The sequence below is a fragment of the Puma concolor genome, chromosome B1, assembly GCF_028749965.1.
Source record: "Puma concolor isolate L17-30 chromosome B1, mPumCon1.1.hap2, whole genome shotgun sequence".
Taxonomy (NCBI): Eukaryota; Metazoa; Chordata; class Mammalia; order Carnivora; family Felidae; genus Puma; species Puma concolor.
The window spans coordinates 175015347-175033480 of NC_141670.1; the positions used below are offsets into that span (position 1 = coordinate 175015347).

The 18134-nt window shown below is 41.9% G+C and overlaps 1 protein-coding gene across 4 annotated transcripts in view; it reads right to left on the bottom strand.

Annotated features, from left to right (window-relative positions):
- FAM114A1 (family with sequence similarity 114 member A1) overlaps positions 1-18134 on the bottom strand; it is a 75992-nt gene that overhangs the window by 24963 nt on the left and 32895 nt on the right. For 3 of the 4 annotated variants that reach the window (XM_086705229.1, XM_086705231.1, XM_086705230.1), the window contains exons 4-7: positions 16189-16302; positions 15960-16063; positions 12990-13124; positions 2971-3123 (exon numbers count right to left, since the gene is read on the bottom strand). In XM_086705229.1, coding sequence (XP_086561355.1) covers positions 2971-3123; positions 12990-13124; positions 15960-16063; positions 16189-16302 — 506 coding nt within the window. The remainder of the gene's footprint in view (positions 1-2970; positions 3124-12989; positions 13125-15959; positions 16064-16188; positions 16303-18134) is intronic. The other variant, XM_086705232.1, reaches the window with a different exon arrangement.

Consider the following 18134-nt stretch of genomic DNA (forward strand, 5'->3'; position numbering starts at 1 on the left):
TACTCTGCGTGTGTGTGTGTCTCTCTCTCTCAAAAATAAACATTAAAAACATTTTAAAAAGAAGTATTCATTGTTTATTAAAAGTTAAAGCTTATCTTGTCATCCTGTATTTTTATTTGCTAAATCTGACAACCCCAGTAAGGGTCTCCATTTGTATTCTTGCCTGAGGCAGGTGAACATCAGGACGGATCTAGTGGAGCCATGAGATGGACAGAGCGTGGCTCCTGAACCCCTAATTCAGGAAAGCTGCCTGATGACCAGGCACTCCCATCTTGGATGGTTCTAGAATGAGGATAATGCCTACTGATTTGACCCATATATTTTTAGGACTTTTTTTTTATAGCACCCAGTAACGCATTACTAATCCAAGAAAAAGTTCTGCATTCCCTACTATGAATCTATAAAAATCTCTAGGCTGGGGGAACAAAAGCAGAGCTTGTAGAACAGTGTGTAAACAGAGGGAAATGTATCCCTCCAGGGACCAAACCTCCTTCCGAGCAACGTCAGTCGTTTGGGGCTCTTTTCTAAGGACCTGGGACTCTTTCACAGCTGAAAATTGCAATGGAACTCTCCAGAATGGAATCTCTCTACCACTATGATAACTACAAGAGACCACACATCCGTGTTATGTTTTTAATTAAAACAACACACATACACACACATATAAGAATGCATGTAAAAATAAAATGTCATCAACCTTATATATGCATATACATAAACATGTATAAAAAGACAGCTAACATTTATTGAGTACTTATTATCTATTCAGCAAGCTGCAACTGGCTTCACGTGGATTATCTCATTTAATTCTTTAATGCTGCTATGAGGTAGGTTTTATTATTAATCCCATTTCACAGATAAGGAGATTGAGGTAAGATGGGTCCAAAATCATACAGCTACTACTGAGTGGTATTTGATCGCGTAATGTCTGACTCGAAGCCCAGCTTTTATAGGGAAAGATTTGTGATTCAGTGGAAAACTACATTTTCTAGAGCACACGTTACCAGGTTATCTGATTCCGAGTCTATGGGAGCAACTTCACAACTCTTTGGATGGCACGAGCTGAGAGCAGTGCAAAATAATTCTAGTCTATAGACGTATGAATAGATTCTGTCCAGCAGAGGAACAGCCTCACCTCCTGTGGTTTATGACCATTTGCACACTGGTTTCAAAATTGCTTTACTCCACGTAAATATGTGTGTTGGCTTTTCCCCTGAACCAATTATAATATCTGCTTGGTTCTTTCATTTAATTAAGAGGCTAAATAAATTCTTTAATTCACGTTCATTTTGTAACTGTATATGAGGCATGATTTTGTTCTTAAAAAATTACCCTCTTTAACAGTTTAACCACAAGACTGTTCCTGATGGCTCATGGATAACAACAATAAAAAAGAAATAAACACAGAAAAGTGACACATAACTCAATCATCTGGAAGGAGGGGGATTTCCATCCTGTTTAGTTCTTGGTTGCCTCTTATAGGGCAGAGGCCATGTTTCCTGGCTTAGGTGGGCATCAAGAATGTCTGTATCCCCTCCAAGTGCAAACATGGAGGACATGGCCAAGAGAGAGTCAAGAATCACTCCTCTACTGTAAGGCTCACTTCCAAGTTCCTCTTGCCATCAGGGGTCCTGCTTGTCCCCAGTGAACGTCACTGAGATGAACTATGGCCCCTCCCAGGACGTTCAGCAGGTGCTACCCTATGGCTCCGCCAGGAAAACACCCCAAAGTACAATCAGCCTGACACCAGGCAAAAGAGCTGTATATATAACTAAGTGAATTAATAGTTTTAAAGCACTTAGAATAGTGACTATATAAGTATCATATGAGTATTTGCTAAATAACTACCCTCCCCCACCCCCCACGTAGATCCTTTAAAAAAAAAAAAATCCCCAAACCCTGCTGATTTCTACTGTTTCTATTTTGTTTCTTGAGATCACAGTGATGGGGATGTGAATGTACAGGGCTATCAGGTAATTCCCAGGTTTCCATTCTGGAACATTCCCAGATAGAACTTTTTTTTTTTTTAATGTTTGTTTATTTTTGAGAGAGAGAGACAGAGTGAGAGCAGGGTAGAGGGAGAGAGAGAGGGAGACACAGAATCTGAAGCAGGCTCCGGGCTCTGAACTGTCAGCACAGAGTCCAGCATGGGGTTTGAACTCACGAATGGTGAGATCATGACCTGAGCTGAAGACTGATGCTCAACCAACTGAGCCATCCAGGTGCCCCCCCCCCAATAGACCTTTAACCCCCAGCAAGATAATCCTGCCTTTTGTGGCCCAAGCTTTTTAACGAATGGGTGAACACATCACTATTTAGCCCATAAAACTCTATTAAAACCCTGCAGTCTGGAAGAAACATCAGCTGCTTTGTTTTCATTGGGTGGATATGGCAATGTGGCCTAGTAGGGCATCGCTGGTCTGGTACATCACCAAAAGAAAGCACAGGGCCAGGAGCCTGACAGGCAAGTTTCTGAGCAACCTTTGGCACCATGAAGTATGGTGGTGATGACTCTTATTTTGCTGGCCCTCTTGGGGGCGGGGAGGGGTAATAGCTTAGCATAGGACAGAGAGGAAATAATATGGAGCACAAGGGGTCATCAAACTGTATCATATTTGTGACCCTAGCACACTACTAACAAGGCCCTAAACATGAGATATTTTAATGGCAGATTTTCCAGTTTCTCTCATGTATAAGAAAACAAATTAGTGAACATGGTATTTTATTTTATTTATTGTTATTATTATTTTTTTTTTTTTTAGAGAGAGAGCATGAGCAGGGGGAGGGGCAGAGGAAGAAGAGAGAGAATCTTAAGCAGGCTCCACACCCAGCACAGCGCCTGACACAGGGCTTGTTCTCATGACCCTGAGATCATGACCTGAGCTGAAATCAAGAGTAAGACGCTCAACAAACTGAGCCACCCAGGTGCCCCAGTGAACATGGTATTATACATGAGCAGGGCTGACATACCTTGCTTTCACTTTCATTGGACAGAATTTCCAGGGCTTCCAGGTGTGACAAACCTTGATACTCATCAAACAGCATCCCGTAGTGTGCGGTCCTCTCGGCCGTGAGCTGCTGGGCCAACCTCTGCTTCTCTTTCTCCTTGGCTTCTCTTAACATCTGCAGAAATACACAGTGTTTGTGCCCTGGGTGTATGCTGGGATGCCTCATTTCCTGAATCAGGGGAGATAGGGCTGGCTTTGTATTTGTGAAGAGTAGGTTTTAGTTACTTGGGAATTTCTAACACAATGATTCTTTGATTGATCCTACTGACAATTTTTACATAATATTCTACTTTGAGTTTTCCATGTTCATTATATACATGAAAAGACAAAGCAAAAATTCTATGCCTGGGAACAGGATTGGAAAGAAGCACATCAGAAGCTGAACCGTGGTTTCCGCTGAAGTGTTTTCTGTGTGTGATTAATTTTCTTATTTTCTAAAATATCCAAATTATCTATAACGAGCAAATCGATGCACACCAGGAAAGTCTAATCTATTGTGATAGGGTTCACTGCAACTTTGGCACCCAGGCAGACCTCAAGGCAGTCATAAGCTGGTCTGCTTTGATCTGAGTTGCGTTATTTTAAAAAATTTTATGTGGGTGGCTATTAACCATCTTTGATGAACAATATTAATAAAATATAAACTCATAACGTATTTCTCATCAGATACTAAGTATAAAGAAGAATATTAGCTTATTGATGCTGGAGAAGTAGGACTGTGAATGGAGTTCCTCTCCATGTTGATCATTTCTCTCCAGTTATTTTTTTTGTTGATTAAATAAAGAGAGCAAAGTGAACACCGAGTCCCCCAGTCACTCCCAATTTCCTGCACTTGCTTTCTGTGATTCTAAGCATCCTTTATTTGATTCCTCATTAAGTTTACTGGGCATTAAGTTTATAGGGTTCTTTAGTATCTATGGAGAGCACCATAAACACAGTGGCCACCACAAATTCACAAGGGAAAGATCATGGAAGAACAGACCGTGGTTTTTAATGTGCATCAATAAAACAATCGACCCCATTTCTCCTTTTGGGTTCTTGAGGCGCTTAGCCAAAAACTCACTGGGCTGCAGACAGAATTCTCCCCTCTATCTGTCTTTAACATTAATATGTACAAGCTCTGAATTTTAAATTTTCAAAACAATCTCATCAAATTACCACTGGGGATTTAAAAAATTTTTTTTTAATGTTTATTTATTTTGAGAGAGAGAGAGAGAGAGAGAGAGAGAGAGAGAGAGAGAGAGAGAACAGAGTATGAGTGGAGGAAGGGCAGAGGGAGTGGGAGACACAGATTCTGAAGTGGGCTTCAGGCTCTGAGTTGTCAGCACAGAGCCCGATGCGGGGCTCAAACTCATGGACTGTGAGATCATGACCTGAGCTGAAGTCGGACGCTCAACCGACTGAGCCACCCAGGCGCCCTGAAATTCTCCATTTTAGAGGTATGTGAATTTCAGCCAAAGAAGCATAGTTAGCCAGTTTCTGGACTTGGTCACATTTCCCCCACATTATCACCTTCTTAACTAGAATGAAATTTATATCTATACATATATGCTTATATATAGACACATATATAGGCTTATAGGTAGGTACATGTGTATATATAATATATAGTATGTACGTATGTATCTATATAAATTTTATATATAAGTCCTGTGGCAACAATATTCCTACATGCTCACCAAATACCCTTTCCGTCCTAGACACATAACTGAACTATATTTCTCAGCCCCTTGAGTTGAATTAGGTAGACTCTGTGGAAGTTTTGGCCAAAGGAATGAAGGTAAAGTGACATATATCACTTCCAGGGAGAAGTCCTAAAGTGTCCTACCTACCGGGCCCTCCCATATTCCTTCCCCTTCTATGAGGCTGGAAGTAAAGATTTTAGGATGGCAGATCCACAAGATAATGGACTCAGAAAAGAGCTATCTAGAGAGTCCCTGAACAGGGACATTCACGCTGCAGGAGCGAAAGTTAGATTTTTTTGCTCTTAGCCACATCGATCCTTGGGGGTTGGTGTTTTAGTTTCATTTTCATTTTGCAACATCTGGTATTAATTATCTGATTAATACAAATGTATTTTCTTTTGCAGGATCGGTAGGCTGGTGGTTTAGATGATCCTGCCAAGTCCTGACCTGAGCTATAATATCAGAGTGGTTATATGAAGGTTACTCTGGAAGAGACCAGAGGAAATAGCTTAAAACAAAAGCTTTTCAGGAAATGCCACTAACATGATGTCAGTGATGGCTCCTTAGTGGCTTCCTAGTGTTGAGCCAGGAGAAGGTATGTTTGTCCTGCCTATGAAATTTATGAAATCTGGGGCTGTATCAGCTGCTCCTGATTTCAGGAAGGCAGAGACAGACCTGGCGTATCTGCCTGTTACGGAGGAAGGGACCAGGAGCATGTCTGCACTGTGGAGCATGAACTGGGCATGTGCCATCTGAAAAAGCAAGTTCACTATTAGGGTTTTATACTTGGAAAAGAAAATAAATACTACTTTTAACTTCTTTAACTACTATAAGTAAGCAAAACACAGATTAAATTCTTTTTTTTTTTTTGTTTTATACATTTATGTCCAGTTTTTTTTTTTTTTTATATATGAAATTTATTGTCAAATTGGTTTCCATACAACACCCAGTGCTCATCCCAAAACGTGCCCTCCTCAGTACCCATCACCCACCCTCTCCTCCCTCCCACCCCCCATCAACCCTTAGTTTGTTCTCAGTTCTCAACAGTCTCTTATGCTTTGGCTCTCTCCCACTCTAACCTCTTTTTTTTTTTTTTTTTTGTTCCCCTCCCCCATGGGTTTCTCTTAAGTTTCTCAGGATACACATAAGAGTGAAACCATATGGTATCTGTCTTTCTCTGTATGGCTTATTTCACTTAGCATCACACTCTCCAGTTCCATCCACGTTGCTACAAAAGGCCATATTTCATTTTTTCTCATTGCCACGTAGTACTCCATTGTGTATATAAACCACAATTTCTTTATCCATTCCTCAGTTGATGGACATTTAGGCTCTTTCCATAATTTGGCTATTGTTGAGAGTGCTGCTATGAACATTGGAGTACAAGTGCCCCTATGCATCAGTACTCCTGTGTCCCTTGGATAAATTCCTAGCAGTGCTATTGCTGGGTCATAGGGTAGGTCTATTTTTAATTTTCTGAGGAACCTCCACACTGCTTTCCAGAGCGGCTGCACCAATTTGCATTCCCACCAACAGTGCAAGAGGGTTCCCATTTCTCCACATCCTCTCCAGCATCTATAGTCTCCTGATTTGTTCATTTTGGCCACTCTGACTGGCGTGAGGTGATACCTGAGTGTGGTTTTGATTTGTATTTCCCTGATAAGGAGCGACGCTGAACATCTTTTCATGTGCCTGTTGGCCATCCGGATGTCTTCTTTAGAGAAGTGTCTATTCATGTTTTCTGCCCATTTCTTCACTGGGTTATTTGCTTTTCGGGTGTGGAGTTTGGTGAGCTCTTTATAGATTTTGGATACTAGCCCTTTGTCTGATATGTCATTTGCAAATATCTTTTCCCATTCCGTTGGTTGCCTTTTAGTTTTGTTGGTTGTTTCCTTTGCTGTGCAGAAGCTTTTGATCTTCATAAGGTCCCAGTAATTCACTTTTGCTTTTAATTCCCTTGCCTTTGGGGATGTGTCGAGTAAGAGATTGCTACGGCTGAGGTCAGAGAGGTCTTTTCCTGCTTTCTCCTCTAAGGTTTTGATGGTTTCCTGTCTCACATTCAGGTCCTTTATCCATTTTGAGTTTATTTTTGTGAATGGTGTGAGAAAGTGGTCTAGTTTCAACCTTCTGCATGTTGCTGTCCAGTTCTCCCAGCACCATTTGTTAAAGAGACTGTCTTTTTTCCATTGGATGTTCTTTCCTGCTTTGTCAAAGATGAGTTGGCCATACGTTTGTGGGTCTAGTTCTGGGGTTTCTATTCTATTCCATTGGTCTATGTGTCTGTTTTTCTGCCAATACCATGCTGTCTTGATGATGACAGCTTTGTAGTAGAGGCTAAAGTCTGGGATTGTGATGCCTCCTGCTTTGGTCTTCTTCTTCAAAATTACTTTGGCTATTCGGGGCCTTTTGTGGTTCCATATGAATTTTAGGATTGCTTGTTCTAGTTTCGAGAAGAATGCTGGTGCACTTTTGATTGGGATTGCATTGAATGTGTAGATAGCTTTGGGTAGTACTGACATTTTGATAATATTTATTCTTCCAATCCATGAGCAGGGAATGTCTTTCCATTTCTTTAAATCTTCTTCAATTACCTTCATAAGCTTTCTATAGTTTTCAGCATACAGATCCTTTACATCTTTGGTTAGATTAATTCCTAGGTATTTTATGCTTCTTGGTGCAATTGTGAATGGGATCAGTTTCTTTATTTGTCTTTCTGTTGCTTCATTGTTAGTGTATAAGAATGCAACTGATTTCTGTACATTGATTTTGTATCCTGCAACTTTGCTGAATTCATGTATCAGTTCTAGCAGACTTTTGGTGGAGTCTATCGGATTTTCCATGTATAATATCATGTCATCTGCAAAGAGCGAAAGCTTGACTTCATCTTTGCCAATTTTGACGCCTTTGATTTCCTTTTGTTGTCTGATTGCTGATGCTAGAACTTCCAGCACTATGTTAAACAACAGCGGTGAGAGTGGGCATCCCTGTCGTGTTCCTGATCTCAGGGAAAAAGCTCTCAGGTTTTCCCCGTTGAGGATGATGTTAGCTGTGGGCTTTTCATAAATGGCTTTTATGATCTTTAAGTATGTTCCTTCTATCCCGACTTTCTCAAGAGTTTTTATTAAGAAAGGGTGCTGGATTTTATCAAAGGCCTTTTCTGCATCGATTGACAGGATCATATGGTTCTTCTCTTTTTTTTTGTTAATGTGATGTATCACGTTGATTGATTTGCGAATGTTGAACCAGCCCTGCATCCCAGGAATGAATCCCACTTGATCATGGTGAATAATTCTTTTTATATGCCGTTGAATTCGATTTGCTAGTATCTTATTGAGAATTTTTGCATCCATATTCATCAGGGATATTGGCCTGTAGTTCTCTTTTTTTACTGGGTCTCTGTCTGGTTTAGGAATCAAAGTAATACTGGCTTCATAGAATGAGTCTGGAAGTTTTCCTTCCCTTTCTATTTCTTGGAATAGCTTGAGAAGGATAGGTATTATCTCTGCTTTAAACGTCTGGTAGAACTCTCCTGGGAAGCCATCTGGTCCTGGACTCTTATTTGTTGGGAGATTTTTGATAACCGTTTCAATTTCTTCGCTGGTTATGGGTCTGTTCAAGCTTTCTATTTCCTCCTGATTGAGTTTTGGAAGAGTGTGGGTGTTCAGGAATTTGTCCATTTCTTCCAGGTTGTCCAATTTGTTGGCATATAATTTTTCATAGTATTCCCTGATAATTGTTTGTATCTCTGAGGGATTGGTTGTAATAATTCCATTTTCATTCATGATTTTATCTATTTGGGTCATCTCCCTTTTCTTTTTGAGAAGCCTGGCTAGAGGTTTGTCAATTTTGTTTATTTTTTCAAAAAACCAACTCTTGGTTTCATTGATCTGCTCTACAGTTTTTTTAGATTCTATATTGTTTATTTCTGCTCTGATCTTTATTATTTCTCTTCTTCTGCTGGGTTTAGGCTGCCTTTGCTGTTCTGCTTCTATTTCCTTTAGGTGTGCTGTTAGATTTTGTATTTGGGATTTTTCTTGTTTCTTGAGATAGGCCTGGATTGCAATGTATTTTCCTCTCAGGACTGCCTTTGCTGCGTCCCAAAGCGTTTGGATTGTTGTATTTTCATTTTCGTTTGTTTCCATATATTTTTTAATTTCTTCTCTAATTGCCTGGTTGACCCACTCATTCGTTAGTAGGGTGTTCTTTAACCTCCATGCTTTTGGAGGTTTTCCAGACTTTTTTCTGTGGTTGATTTCAAGCTTCATAGCATTGTGGTCTGAAAGTATGCATGGTATGATTTCAATTCTTGTAAACTTATGAAGGGCTGTTTTGTGACCCAGTATATGATCTATCTTGGAGAATGTTCCATGTGCACTCGAGAAGAAAGTATATTCTGTTGCTTTGGGATGCAGAGTTCTAAATATATCTGTCAAGTCCATCTGATCCAATGTCTCGTTCAGGGCCCTTGTTTCTTTATTGATCGTGTGTCTAGATGATCTATCCATTTCTGTAAGTGGGGTGTTAAAGTCCCCTGCAATTACCACATTCTTATCAATAAGGTTGCTTGTGTTTATGAGTAATTGTTTTATATATTTGGGCGCTCCGGTATTTGGCGCATAGACATTTATAATTGTTAGCTCTTCCTGATGGATAGACCCTGTCACTATTATATAATGTCCTTCTTCATCTCTTGTTACAGCCTTTAATTTAAAGTCTAGTTTGTCTGATATAAGTATGGCTACTCCAGCTTTCTTTTGGCTTCCAGTAGCATGATAAATAGTTCTCCATCCCCTCACTCTCAATCTAAAGGTGTCCTCAGGTCTAAAATGAGTCTCTTGTAGACAGCAAATAGATGGGTCTTGTTTTTTTATCCATTCTGATACCCTATGTCTTTTGGTTGGCGCATTTAATCCATTTACATTCAGTGTTATTATAGAAAGATATGGGTTTAGAGTCATTGTGATGTCTGTATGTTTTATGCTTGTAGTGATGTCTCTGGTACTTTGTCTCACAGGGTCCCCCTTAGGATCTCTTGGAGGGCTGGTTTAGTGGTGACAAATTCCTTCAGTTTTTGTTTGTTTGGGAAGACCTTTATCTCTCCTTCTATTCTAAATGACAGACTTGCTGGATAGAGGATTCTCGGCTGCATATTTTTTCTGTCTAGCACACTGAAAATCTCGTGCCAATTCTTTCTGGCCTGCCAAGTTTCAAAAGAGAGATCAGTCACGAGTCTTATAGGTCTCCCTTTATATGTGAGGGCACGTTTATCCCTTGCTGCTTTCAGAATTTTCTCTTTATCCTTGTATTTTGCCAGTTTCACTATGATATGTCGTGCAGACGATCGATTCAAGTTACGTATGAAGGGAGTTCTCTGTGCCTCTTGGATTTCAATGCCTTTTTCCTTCCCCAGTTCAGGGAAGTTCTCAGCTATTATTTCTTCAAGTACCCCTTCAGCACCTTTCCCTCTCTCTTCCTCCTCTGGGATACCAATGATGCGTATATTATTTCTTTTTAGTGTATCACTTAGTTCTCTAATTTTCCCCTCATATTCCTGGATTTTTTTATCCCTCTTTTTCTCAGCTTCCTCTTTTTCCATAACTTTATCTTCTAGTTCACCTATTCTCTCCTCTGCCTCTTCAATCCGAGCTGTGGTGGTTTCCATTTTGTTATGCATTTCGTTTAAAGCGTTTTTCAGCTCCTCGTGACTGTTCCTTAGTCCCTTGATCTCTGTAGCAAGAGATTCTCTGCTGTCGGCTATACTGTTTTCAAGCCCAGCGATTAATTTTATGACTATTATTCTAAATTCACTTTCTGTTATATTATTTAAATCCTTTTTGATCAGCTCATTAGCTGTTGTTATTTCCTGGAGATTCTTCTGAGGGGAATTCTTCCGCTTGGTCATTTTGGATAGTCCCTGGCGTGGTGAGGACCTGCAGGGCACTTCCCCTGTGCTGTGGTGTATAACTGGAGTTGGTGGGCGGAGCCGCAGTCAGACCTGATGTCTGCCCCCAGCCCACCGCTGGGGCCACAGTCAGACTGGTGTGTGCCTTCTCTTCCCCTCTCCTAGGGGCGGGATTCACTGTGGGGTGGGGTGGTCTGTCTGGGCTACTTGCACACTGCCAGGCTTGTGATGCTGGGGATCTGGCGTCTTAGCTGGGGTGGGTAGGCAAGGTGCACAGGGGCAGGAGGGGCAGGCTTAGCTCGCTTCTCCTTAGGTGATCCACTTCAGGAGGGGCCCTGTGGCAGCAGGAGGGAGTCAGATCCGCTGCCGGAGGTTTGGCTCCGCAGAAGCGCAGAGTTGGGTGTTTGCGCGCGGAGCCAGCAAGTTCCCTGGCAGGAACTGGTTCTCTTTGGGATTTTGGCTGGGGGATGGGCGGGGAAGATGGCGCTGGCGAGCGCCTTTGTTCCCCACCAAACTGAGCTCTGTCGTCTGGGGGCTCAGCAGCTCTCCTTCCCTTTGTCCTCCAGCCTTCCCGCTTTCTGAGCAGAGCTGTTAACTTATGACTTCCCAGACGCTAAGTCGCGCTTGCTGTCGGAACACAGTCCGTCAGGCCCCTCTGCTTTTTGCAAGCCAGACTGGGGGGCTCTGCTTGGCCGGCGAGCCGCCCCTCCGCCCCGGCTCCCTCCCGCCAGTCCGTGGAGCGCGCACCGCCTCGCCGCCCTTCCTACCCTCTTCCGTGGGCCTCTGGTCTGCGCTTGGCTCCGGCGACTCCGTTCTGCTAATCCTCTGGTGGTTTTCTGGGTTATTTAGGCAGGTGTAGGTGGAATCTAAGTGATCAGCAGGACGCGCGGTGAGCCCAGCGTCCTCCTACGCCGCCATCTTCCGCTCTCTCCTCAAGTAGAGTCTCTCTTTTTTTTTTTTAAGTAAGCTCTACATTCAACATGGGTCTTAAACCCATGACCTCAAGATCAAGAGTCACATGCTCTACCGACTGTACAAGTCAGGTGCCCCACAGATTCAATTCTTCATATCGTATTTCCCAAGGAGGGTTGGAAAACTTTAAAACTTGAAGTGTGAGAAGAGAGGCCCATCCTTGCATATAGTAAGAGGACTATAAATTAAAATTACAATGAGATGCCATTTCCACTTATTATATTGACACATAGTAATACAACAACAATAACTACCGTTCCTGATGTTTGCTAAGAGTCCAGTACTCTTCCAACTCATTGAATCTTTACGTCAAAGCTATCAGTAGGTATTGATGTTGCACCCAGTGCACAGGCGAGTAAACCAGGGCACAGAAGAATTAAGTAACCTGCTCAAGGTCATGTGGCTAGAAAGTAGTAGAGCTGGAATACATACAATGATGCTTTCAACTGAATGCTTGTGTCCCCCCAAAATTCATTTTTTAAGTTTATTTATTTATTTTTGAGAGAGAGAGAAAGTGTGCATGTGTGCAAAAGCACACAGTGGGGGAGGGGCAGAGAGAGAGAGGGAGACACAGAATCTGAAGAAGGCTCCAGGCTCCAAGCTGTCAGTGCAGAGACTGACATGGGGCTCAAACTCACAGGACTGTAAGATCATGACCTGAGCTGAAGTTGGACACGACCAGCTAAGCCACCCCGGTGCCCCGCTCCCCAAATACATAGGTTGAGACCTAATCCCCAATGTGATGGTATTTGGAAGTAGGGCCTTTGGGAGGGGATTAGGTCATGAGGGTAGAGCCCTCATGAATAGGATTAGTGTCCTTATAAAAGAGCCCCCACAGGGCTTCTTGCCCCTTCTACCATGTGAAGACACAGTGAGAAGACGAGAAGATGGCTATCTATGAACCAGGAATGGGCCATCACCAGACACTGAAATCTGCCAGCACCTTGATCTTGGGCTTCCCAGCCTCCAGAACTATGAGAAATGAATGTTTGTAGCTTATAAGAAACCTAGTCTTATATTTTGTTGTAGCAGCCTGTGTGGACTAAGACAAATGGCAAAAATGTAATAATCTTCAAGAAATTAATAAGTGATTAAAGCAAGGTATAAATGGGTGTGGTTAGCATGCTACCATTTGTCTGCAAAAGTATATATGTATCTGTATCTCTGTCTATGTCTATACCCATATCTATAGCTATATGATAATTCTGACAGAATCCATAAGAAGCTGTTAACAGCGTTTGCCTCCCATGAGGAACCCAGTGGCTGGGGAACAGGTGCATTAGAAACTCAATTTTCATTCTCTACTGTCTTAGGTCATTTGAATTTAAATCACATGCTTTAAAATACCTATTAAAAAAGATAAATAAAAAGGTATTTACTTTACTGACTGAAAGAAAGGATGGCAAAAGTATATAATCCCACCTGAGATAAGGAAACGGTTCTCTCCATGAGTGTCTTGGTCCGCTTAAAGCCTGGGTCACTCTCCGCAAGGACATTCATGGTTTTCTTACCAATGAATTCCAGAGCGTCCAGACCGCCCGTTAAGACGCTTTTACCCTGCAGATGAGATAATCACATGAGATTAGCTTTTGCCTTTTGCAATTTCACAGCAGTCAGAAACTCGCAGAAGGCACTATGTGCAAATATTAAAATCAATATGAAGTCGCAATTTTTTCTCATCAGGGATTTAACATCCACTTAATGCTGTTTTCTTTTCCTTGGAAGGACATATGGCATATAATTTGTAGGGCATACAATATTATTTAAAAAGGACGCTTAGGAAAAACCAAAGCATATTTGGGATTAATTTTTACTGGCTCTATGTGTATGAATAGAATACGTATCTAAGACATGAAATTAATAGGTGATCCCATTACTGTTTTTGTTTGAAAGAATGTTAACCTGAGTAACAGAGTTGTTTGGAGCAGTCTATTAAAATGTCAAATACTCTTGCCAATTTAGCAAATTCTTTAATCTAGGGCCTTGGAGTATGGGACCCTCAGGCTGTTTCAGATGGCCCTTGCATACTTTCAGAAACTAGCAATAACTGCCTATAATTAGTATATTCATGAAATAAGACAGGTTGATTTCCATATACGGCTGCCTTTAGAAACTGTTCCATCATACAATGATCCTGCAAATCCTCTTGTCAGCCATTGTTTTCCTTAAAAAAGAAAGATTAAAACAACCAAGATTTACTCACATAAACTGTTCATATAAGTAGAACTGCTTACATTTCTTTATAGCTTCTGTTCATATACTCCAACTACACAACTGCAATTATACTATGCACACATCTGTGTTTTTTCTGCCTTACATGAACTATACACATTATATTTTATTAAGATATTATTGCCTGTGTACATTTTCCAATCTTCATAATTATTGCTTCATTAGCAATATTAGACTTCGCTGAATTAATATACTTTAGTAGGCATTTCCATCTTGGACATTTAGACGCTGTTTTCAGATTTGGGGGCCATTCAATATTCACATCAGAAAACAGATTTTAACACATGTATATTGTGGAAGGACTATGGGATATCACAATTCATGCTTTTGCATGATTTGATTTATGTCTTTTAATATTCTACGAGGGATTACTTCAGTAGAGAATAAAATGGGAGAAAGAAGGACATGGAGACTTTGATTAAGGGCAAAGCTGGTGGGAGTGTCTGGAACTTGGGAAAAGTAAGTATCAGAAGGTAGAAGAGAACACAGAAAGGAATTGAGGGTGCTGAAGACAAACTCAGAGTGCCCTGCGCTGTCACTCAGGGAGACGATGAACTCATTTCTCATAACCAGGGATATGAAAGAGCTCCGCCCCATCCCCAACCCGACCCCCTCCACATGTAGGCATACTGGACATGTGTTGCTGTTTGACTCCTAAAACACATTTGCTGCTTCTCATTCAGCCTACTTAGTCTAGAGGGCCTTGAGTTGCAAGGAGGAGAGCACGCATTTTCTAATTCTGGCATGCTCTGACCCCAAAGTCCGGTAAGATGACTTCACATGTGTGTCCACAGCTTCCTCTTCTTCCCACATTGCACTGTACTCACCTTTGAGTTGGCTCTGTCTTCCAGGATGTTGTGCCCTTTTGTTTGTCCACATATGCCCAGCATCTAGCATAGTTCCTGGCACATAGTGAGGACTGATTACCTTTTTTTCTGTTAAGTTTTTTTTAATGTTTATTTTTGAGAAAGACAGAGCGTGAGCAAGGGAGGGGCAGAGAGAGAGAGAGAGAGAGAGAGAGAGAGAAAATCCCAAGCAGGCTCCAGACTCTGAGCTGTCAGCACAGAGCCTGACACAAGGATCGAACTCACCAACGGTGAGATCATGACCTGAGCCAAAGTCAGACGCTTAACCGACTGAGCCACCCAGGTGCCCCCACCTTTTTGTTTTTAAATGAATGAATGAATAAATTGGACATCAACTATACTTCTAGAAAAAGTAGTTGGTTTTTACACAGCAGAAAAGAAACCTTTTCTTCCTGACATGGAAGACCGGCTAGCTGTATCATCTCATCTAGGGTGCCTCCCCACTTTTTCATTATTCATCAGTGTTTTGCTGCCAATAATAAGCTTCTTGAAGAGGCAGACAGGGATCTGGGGCAGGGGATAAACTTAGGGTTATTTAAGGAATGGGGAGAGTAGGAATGGGAGGTTAAGATGGGGGAAGAATGTTGGTCTTAGTTATCTGGAAACACTTCAGAAACATCTCAGGATGTTGTTTCCAATTCCTTACCAGCATTTTTTTTTTTTGGTTTCTGAATGGCTTTATAATCTTCAAATTGAAGATTAAGAAACATAGACCTGGGGCGCCTGGGTGGCTCAGTCGGTTGGGCAGCCGACTTCAGCTCAGGTCATGATCTTGCGGTCCTTGAGTTCGAGCCCCGCGTCGGGCTCTGTGCTGACAGCTCGGAACCAGGAGCTTGCTTCAGATTCTGTGTCTCCCTCTCTCTGACCCTCCCCCGTTCATGCTCTGTCTCTCTCTCTCTCTCTCAAAAATAAATAAACGTTAAAAAGAATTTTTTAAAAAAAGAAACATAGACCATCGAAGAAAACCAGCTGTCTCCGCTCTAAGAAAGAGCCCTCTCTCCTCCCCAGCCGGAGGCTGTCCTTGCAGCTGTTGGAAAGGACACTGTTACAGCAGACTGAAAACGTTCCTTCTGAGCAGTCCTTTCTTTTAAACATAAAATGTATTTCATTTGCTCTTATTATTTTGGTGCCAAGGTTACACCTACTCTGTAGGAGAAAGCATAACAAAACCATAGTCCGAAGTTATGAGCAAGACCATCTTTTCTCTGATGTATCTAGGTCACGGGTAAACACAGATATCAAAAGAAGGCGCTGGGAGAGACCAGGGAAAACAGAGGAAGCAGTAACGACTTACTGTGTTTTGAACCACATTGGTGATGGCGAACAGCATGCCCCGAGACCCGGATGAGGGAGAAGTGGGTGGGCTTTCTGTGGGACTCTGATCTGTGGCCACATCTGCTAGTAAGGAGAGAAACATCCTCTTAGAGTTTAGTCTACTGATCCGGACTTAGAAATCTTCTGTTTGCGCACATAGTGCGATACAGCTGAAGTCCAAGAAGCCCCCAGATAAACAGATCGCTCACTTTGAGGGACTCCACTTTCGGTATCAGGTTGGGCCCCTTCAGAAGAGCTGGAGTTTACACCATGAATCCGTAGTGTGGCTCCTGCTTTTTCCTTGACTGCTGTCAATCCATGACCTGCCAGGAAATAAAAATACCGTTCCCAATACAATAGAAACCCACGGTCTGCAATTTGATAGCTCATGTTCCAGAGCTGTTGTAAGCTGTAGGCATATACCCCGGTTGTAAGAGCATGTAGTGGTTAACAGCATGGACTTTGCAATCCCTCTCATTTGTTTCTCAGACGGTCTGCTTAGCAACCTGGGATTCCAAATCCAAGATATCTGTGAATAGGATCCCTGTCTTTTCCTCTTTACTCTTTTCTAAACTCCTCAAAACAGGCATGCATCATTCAGTTTTGAATTACTTGCAGGCCTAGCCCGGTCACAGACACTCAATTAATAGTCACCGAACTGAAATCGGGTGAGGCCCAGCATGCTCTTTCAAAGTGTTAGTCATTCTTTCAGAGCGGAGAGTGCAAGGTCTGGAGCTGACATGTCAAAATCAAAAGTCCAATCAGTGAGCAAACTAGGAAGAGCACCCAGTGGCTCTGCCAGTTGTCCTAAGCAGTAACGGTCCGCATGCAAGCTCCTACAGTCGTCGGCCAGGCTGAAGGTCACTGGCTTTACGCCATCTGAGCAGGGCCAAGATGCCTATAGTCTCCAGAGCCCAGCACAGTGGGTGTTCAATAACTATTTGGTAAACACAGAGCTGACCTCTTCATCCAAGCACCGTGTGCCACACACACAAACAACCCCTGGCCTGACAGAGAAATAGTCTTGGCTACATTTTATTCTGGAGCAATTAATTTTTCTCCTTAGAGGCCCCCATGATGAACCACAGCTTTTCTCAAGTTCCCACTGAACACAAAAATTAATGGTCTGCTGACTGTCCTAACATGGCTTTTTGAGTTCTTTTGGAGAAACAGCCTGGGATGCCACTGTCCCAGCACTCACCTCCCCCTTAACATCGCAGGAAGAAAGGGAAAACGATTTCACCAGGGACCCAGGCAACATCAGGTTGCTAAAACCAAAGGCAGCAGCAATATTAATATGTGGGGGAAAAAAAATCCCAAGTCATGGCAGGATTTGAGAGCCAAAGAGAACCACCTAGTCTTAGAAAGCACCATTAAAATGACCCACTGTCCATCTCCTGAATAAGAGAAAGACACAGATGACTCCCAAACCCAAATAGTAGTATTTTATCAGTTGTAACTTTATTTATCAGAGTGATCTTAACATAATCAGGGCACTGATTACCAGAGGACTAATTACATCCAGTGGAAACCACCTGTCATTATACACTATCTAGAAAACAGGGAAACTTAAATAACATTATTTACAATGTTTAAAACATTAATTTCACAAGAAACATATGCCTATATTCATGTGCAGCTCATTAGATACAGTTCAAATTCATTATCAAGTTACTTGGAACAAACATGACCTATAACTGCTAAAACTAAGGCTTGAACTCATTCTCTTTAGCTTCTAGTAAATTCCAAGCATTCCAATGGAAATTTATTGAAGTTTCAGTAACACCTTCAAGTTACAAGATACCATCTAGCCTATTTACGTATGAGTCCATATTACTTGCCATATTTTAAAAACACACATATTTTCCAAAAGGAAAGAATATACATACAAATCTCACATAGGATTCACATTGAGATTTCTGAGGGCTAACATAAAGGCATAACTGAGTTGGAGAAGACAGGGAGGAGTCTGCTACATTCTCTTTGAGAAAGCCATATAAGAAAGATGATTCCACATCCTTCCTTGAGAACATGCAGGATTTAATGGACCACACTGTCATTATCTCCTATTTCGCCTTCTAGACCCCTTTCACGTGAGGACCATCTCTGATTCTTTTCCTAGGGAAGAACAGCTTCTCACCATCTCAGAACATAC